The 6983-nt window shown below is 42.6% G+C and overlaps 1 protein-coding gene across 1 annotated transcript in view; it reads right to left on the bottom strand.

Annotated features, from left to right (window-relative positions):
• Positions 1–5263, bottom strand: part of SENP2 (SUMO1/sentrin/SMT3 specific peptidase 2) — a 17435-nt gene extending 12172 nt beyond the window's left edge. Inside the window, 4 exon segments of the mRNA XM_009709066.1 lie at positions 1817–1901; positions 2439–2514; positions 3350–3483; positions 5107–5263. Coding sequence (XP_009707368.1) covers positions 1817–1901; positions 2439–2514; positions 3350–3483; positions 5107–5263 — 452 coding nt within the window.
• Positions 5264–6983: the final 1720 nt, after the last annotated feature.

The raw sequence follows: 6983 nt of genomic DNA, 5'->3' as shown, positions 1-6983 counted from the left end.
AAAAACATCAACGGCAAAAGAAATAGCATCAAGAGAACATTCAAATACGCACTTCCTGATTCAAGCTCCACCACCAACTATTTTGTAAAGCATGTACACTGATGACGCCAGAGAAAGACACGAGAAGTTTATGACTTTCAGATGAAGACCTGCTGTCTTCAACGAGCTAATGGGAAAGTACAGAGAAGATGAAGTGAAAATCAGAACAACTGCCTTCAATAAGATGATCTACAGAGGTCTCTGCCAAACCCCTGCTCAAGTAGGGTCACCCACAGCAGGCTGCCCAGGACCATATCCAGTCAGCTTTTCAAACCCCTCCACGGACAGAGGCTCCACAACCTCTCTAAGTAACCTGTGGCAGTATCTAACCACCCTCAAAGTGTTTCCTGATGTTCAAATGGAATTTTCTGGTTTTCAATTTGCGCCCATTGCCTCTTGTCCTGCCAGTGGGCACTACTGACAAACATCTGGGTCCCTCCTCTTCATTCCCTCCCTTCAGATGTTTATACACATTGATGAGATCCCTCTGAGCCTCCTCTTCTCCAGGCTGAACAGTCCTAGCTCTCTCAGGCTCTCCTCCTATGAAAGATGCTTCACTCCCTTAATCATCTTTGTGGCTTTTTGCTGGCCTCACTCCACTAAGTCCACATTTTCCTTGTGCAGGGGAGCCCAGCACTGGACACAGTACTCCAAAGGTGGTCTGAATAGAAAGGAAGGATGACCTCCCTCCATCAGCTGGCAACACAATTCCTAACGCAGCCCAGGATGCTGGGCGGCCTCTGCCACGAGGATGTATCACTGGTTCATGGTCACCTTGTTGTCCATCAGGACCTCCTTCTCTGCAGAGCTGCTTTCCAGCTGGTCAGCCCCCAGCACACGCTGCTGCATGGAGCTGTTCCTCCCCACATGCGAGGCTTTACATTTTCGCTTCTTGAATTTCATCATCTCTCAGTTCTCCAGCCCATTCAGGTCTCTCTGGATGGCAGCACACCCATCAGGAGCATCAGCCACTCCTCCCAGTTTTGTATCACCTGTGAACTTGCTGAAGGTGCACTCTGTCCCATCCTCCAAGTCATTAATGAAGATGTTAAACAGTGTCGGCCTCAGTACTGATCCCTGGGGTAGCCCACTAGTCACTGGCTTCCAACTGGACTTTGTCACCACAGTACCTCCAAGCTGCGGTACGCACAAGCCTACCAATCCAATTTTGAGACTGGAAGGTAAACAGTAGCATCAACTCACGTCATGACCCATTCCCTCCTCCTTCCAGCTATTTCTGAATTTGAGGTAAGTGTACAAACAGTGCCTCAGCATCCTCTAAACAATAATTCTAAACAAACGCAATGTAAAGGCTAGTCCTTTTATCAAATCAGGAACTATTTGGAGAGTTTTTTTGAGAGAAGGTTGTTGGGTATTTTGTTTGGGTTTTTTTGGGGCGGGTTGCTTGTTTTTTTGTTTTAAATAACTTCTTTTTTCCTGTCAAATTAACTATTTAGGACCTTTTCACAAGCATTCCTGGTCTCAGCCTCTTCTCAAGTTCAACACTTCCTCCTACCACAGACCTTTAATCTTTATCTAATCGCCTGTGTCTATCAAATATCTGGATTTAAAGAAAAAGTTTAAAGTTGGTTGGAGGGGAAAAAAAAAAACAACAAACCACAACCCCAAACAGCTGGAGACCTCCCTTAGTATAGCAGCCTGGAGGACTTCCAGAATATCTTGGAAAAATATTGCTACATGGACACAAACGCAGAGGAAGTTCAAGAATGAAAGTGAAAGACAGCAAACCGTTCAGAGAAGAAGAAATTGGAAGGACTTTTACCTCAGACATGGAACTGTCTTAGGAGAGAGGGACAGTGTTTCCTTATTCAAGCAAGTATTGGTTCCACAAGGCATTTTATCTACAAGAGAAGAGCATGAGCCATCAGTAACTATAAAAGGAAACTGAAGACTTTTATGAGTTTACAGTAAAGAGCTTCACCAAAGATAAACTATTTTCATTCTCTCTCTTACATCATATTATTATTTGTGTTATGTTACTTTAGGATATTTTCAGATTTTCACATTGGCAACTACAGAAAGCTGTGCACACAAGGTATTGTCAGCCTAAACCTGAAATAAAAAAAGGGTTTTGGTATCTACTCCCTAAAATTATCATTTAAAACAATTTACTTCCGGCAAGCTAACAGTGGACACATCAGAACTGAAGGACTGCATCCAAGGCAGCTCTTGTACTGAGACGACAAGATAAACGCCTGTCCCCAATTCAGAAGCAGTGCCAGGATGCAGGGAAGAAACAGAGCTCACGCTCAACTATTCTTAGGTGCTACCTCGATATTGTGCCTTCAATAATCTGTACATAAGCCTAGGGGTAGTGTTGCGCAGTACATAAGGTAGGGTGAAAAAGAAACGAGTTAATAACTTGATGTCAGTCTTACCAACTCGTAGCATTTCTACTTCTAGTGCAGAACCTGTTGGTCTTTTAGATGAAGGGTCAGAAGAAGTGGACTGAGTCTTAAATAAAAACAAAAGAAGTACCAACGTGAATATAACCTGAATGTGAATCCAAGGAAATATAACCTTCCTGAAATTTAGTCAGCTCTATGATGACTTGGGGACCATGATTTGCTGCCTTAGATTGCAGCAGAGTGCAAATCTTCGCAGGAGCTCTGGCAAGCACACTTTAATTTTTTAAAACAGGCTTTCATATGCGCAGCGATTAAAACAATACAAGCTTATCACTGAGTTCTCCTCGTCAGCTCCTAAACATTCCAAAGTGTGATAGTCTAGTCCTTGAAAAATACATTTTGTACAAATAAGAGTTAATGACTCTCTCAGGAACAAATAGTAGAGCACGACAGTTTCTTATTCCGGTTATCCCATGGGGCAATAAGACAAGTAACACTACACCTTTGAACCAAACTAGGGAGTCAAGCAGTTCATGACTCATTTTTACAGAGCCAAAGTCCTACAGGAATCCTCTCCTGGATAAGAAACCTAGCAGAAAGAGGTTGATCCAGAGGAAGTACACAGTTTTTCTGGTACTGTAGTGTATTTTGACTCCTTAACTACAAACTTGAGAGTAACAGTTTACAAACATACTTTACAATTGTTCAAGTTTATGGTTGTAGTATCTGGAAGACAACAAATGTTTAGCTCCTTCCTCAGCCAAAAGTGCTAGAGGAGAGTACGCAAACTTGACTAGGGCAAATCCAGCAAACAAGAGCTGCCTGCTTTAAATGGAAAAGAATCACCTACTGCTGTAGAAGCTCAGAGCAAGCCCAACTTTGAGAGTCGCTTCCTCTTTCATCTCGCACAGATTTTACCTATTTTCAAAACCCTTGCTAACCTCTTCTGCAGCCTCTGTAATTGGAGCGGCATGGCTGACTGAAGCCTTCTGGCATTCACTTGTTGCCTTGGCTGGCAACTTCACCACAGGAGAAACTTCTTCAACTTTCTCTTTATGCTCAGAGATGGTGTAGTCTAAACAACCAAAGACAAGGCATATAAGAACATGATTTAAAAGGGGATTAGGATTTCTATTTGCATTAAAGCCCACCTCCTTAATCCCACCTAAACCAGTGTAATTCATTTCAAGTTACACATCCTTCTACCACCAGCAGTTGATAGCGATTTTTGTATTAGTCGGTTCACCGAGTCGGAGCTCAAAGACTAACCAGCAAAGATTGGCAAAAACACCCTGCTTTTGGGAACATTCCCTGTTTCTGGAGAAGCCGCACAGGGTGCAATTTATCCTTCTCATCCCCTCCATACCTGCATATTGTAGTTTATTACATGTCACTCTTGTCTAGTTGAGAGTAGCTGTTCGCTGAGGTCTAGAAACCAAAGCTACCCAAGCCTGCTCTTTTCAATCTTAAAGAAGCAGAGACATGCAACTCCTCAGACAGTATTTCCAAACATCGATGAGTCTGGGCTGTCTAATAAGGGGCTGTGTTAGAGAGTAAATCATATTGGACAACAGCATTTGTTTGAAGATGAGACTGACATTCTAGCAGACAAGGGCATAGATGGTACCATGTTCCTAGAAGCAGATTTGGCCTACTTACTAAGAATTGTTCCTACCAAGAGTTGGTCATGCTGCCAAAAGGAAAAGGGATAGGGGAGCAAGATATCAATTTGACATATTTTTCAATTGTTTTATGCTCTTAAGCCTGAAAAGCACACTAAGAGTTCAGCAGCCCCTACCACTAAACAAGGGGCAGCATTGTCTGCCAAGCAGTAAGTAGGAAGCTCCACATCTCCCTGTTGAACTTGTGCTAGGAAATGTCATACAGCCTAAAGAGCATCATTTGTCCCTCTCTATCAGTAAAGATGGAAAAGGGAAATGTCCATCTCAAATCAGGAGCGATGCAGCTGGCATCCAGAGGCACCGACACAGCCGCAGGCAGCTGCATAATTTTACTCTCAAACACTTTGTGGAGGAGGTATCAGAGAAAGCCTCACTGAAGAGAGCACTTCCCCACCTCGCTGTCCTCTCCTATGCTGAGCCTCTGCTGCATCTCCATCCTTCTTTACTCAATCTTCCTCTTATCTTTTTTCAAAATGCACATGCTAAAATTTTCAGATTCAGACTAAACTGACTCTTCTGTTTTCAATTCAGCTTTCCACCCCCTCCCACCCCAAACCCACTAGCTCACAGAAATACCATTTTTCTCTGCCTGCCATCAGTTTAAAGTTACTTTGCCTCACATCCCAAATTCTAAGTGATTTCTCATAAGATATACGGCTAATTTGAACTGACAGAGGTACACTGTGAATACAGGTAGGAGGGAGCACACAGCTTTGAATGAAAAGACACTTTCTGCTGACATGCAGGGGCTCATCCATCAGAGAGACCTGGGATATCTCCTGCTGGCAGTAGAAGTACTGTGCCCTGCCACAGTTAACACTGAGTAGGTCATATATAGGGCGAGGACCTGCGATACACCCTCAGGCCACTGGCGACACAGACGGCCACAAGGAAAGAACGGTTTGAAAAACCACAGTTTCAGTAACAATGCTGAAGTGCAAAAGCCGGAGTTTTCTAAGGTACATGAAACCTAAGAAAAATCAGGCATATTACAATGTAATTGTAATGTGCAATACCTGATTTTGGCTTTTTTGGTGGAATCTCCTCACGAACTTCCACAGGTGGCCAAACGCTGCGGAAAGAACACACAGAACAGTGTTTTGCAACCACAGGTAAGCTTTTAACAGGCTGACCTACCTTCACAGGGCTCAAACTTCCAAAGTTAGTTTTCATATCCCAAAAGTCTCCCCCTCCAAGCACCACTGGGATCATCTCCGACACACACATCCATCTCAACATCTCCCACCTCTCCCAGTCAACAGACTGCTCACAGAGCACTAATTATCCCACTAAAGAATATTAGGCCTCTTTTTCTCGTTCTGTTAACGCCTCCTAATGTTTTACATTTATCCTATCAACAATATGTAAAGTTTTCCTCTTTCCTCAAGGGAAGAAGCATACCAGAGATTACCAAGCCATCTAAGTTTACAAGTCACGACGCTGAGTTGCAAAGAAAAGTCTAAGTAGGACAGGAAATAAAAGGTGGGAAAGCAACTCATGCATACACCCACCTAATTAACTCACTGCTAAATCAGTGCTCGTGAACGAGTTCTTGAAATAATTCTTAGCTGTACCCTTTCTTACGAAGGATAAGGCCAAGTGTTATACCAATTGATACAATGATAAAGTCCAGAAAAGTTTGGGAACAGAGCACGAAGGTTGTTCCTAATTTTTTTTTTTTTCTATTTGCCTCCAAAAATGCCATGACAGACGGCAAGGATTCTTTGAAGAATTCTTTGGTCCTTCTTACACAAAATAATTTCTTTTAAATTGTTATGCCCCAGAACCCTGCTGGTATCATCTCTTCTAGATTATCTTCCATCTGTATCAGGAACACAAAAAGTAGCTGATATCCTTACCTGCACCTTTCATACAACAGAAAGAATATTTGCTATTACTATGCAATTCAAGTCAGGCAGAAAATATTGCTGGGTAGCTGTTAAATGCAAATCTATTCCTATAAAAATGCATTCTTACTCAGTATATTTGATATTTCAGAAGGTAAAACTGAAGAAGGCAGAATATTTGTATCCTCCTGCTCAGTTTTTAGCAAGAGCTACCTCATTCTGAGCTGCTCTTCAGTGAAAACTTTCCAGCATCAGTCTTCCGCAGGGATAAAGCACAATTCAACCTCCTCCAGGCTACGTTCGGAGATAAGCAGAGTTTACATACCTGACCGTGGTTACAATAACTGTTTTGGAACAGAACTGCCTCTTTCTCCAGCTTTAGCAGAGCACCCAACACCTGTGAGAGTGTTGTTTTGTCCTTTTTTACTTTACCAACCACTTAGAGGTTTAGAATTAGTCTGATCACAAGAAAAGATGAATTCTCTCTTGGTAATTCAGACACAAATTGGGAAATCTTTGATGTTCTGAAGTAGGCATGGCCAGGGAACACAGATGGGCAAAAGGCAAGGAAAAAAGAGTCTATGCTCAGCTACCTCTGTCTCCGACAGGAATACACAACCCTGTGAGAAGGTTAAACTGTGTCGCTGCAACTGGGGTTTTGCCAAGGGTCTGGGAGAAACAGGGAAGCGCACAGGGTGTAAGTAATATTTGAAACATGCTGAAAAAATGGGCCAGAAAACAAAAGCAATTTGAGATTGCTCTCCATGTAAAGATGCGTTCATGTCCTTCTCCACACTCTAGAGAAGACAGCACCTATTTACGCCCAGCATTTTACTTGCCTCCTTAGCAACTACAGGAAAAAAAAAAAAAAACATATTAGGAAAACTCAATAACTCCGCATACCCCTATACACGCTCAGGCTCTGCTCTTCTCAAAACTTCCTCATCCGCCAGCGTTGAGGACAGTTCATTAAGATTTGTAATTTAAATTTGTAAAAAATTCAAGTTCTCGCAGGTTAACCCCCCAAAAATCACACACTGCGCTTC

Source organism: Cariama cristata, unplaced genomic scaffold (genome assembly GCF_000690535.1).
Source record: "Cariama cristata isolate BGI_N322 unplaced genomic scaffold, ASM69053v1 scaffold21531, whole genome shotgun sequence".
In the NCBI taxonomy this organism is placed as follows: domain Eukaryota; kingdom Metazoa; phylum Chordata; class Aves; order Cariamiformes; family Cariamidae; genus Cariama; species Cariama cristata.
The sequence above is the reverse complement of the archived record's forward strand: the minus strand, read 5'-3'. Positions and strand labels throughout refer to the sequence as shown.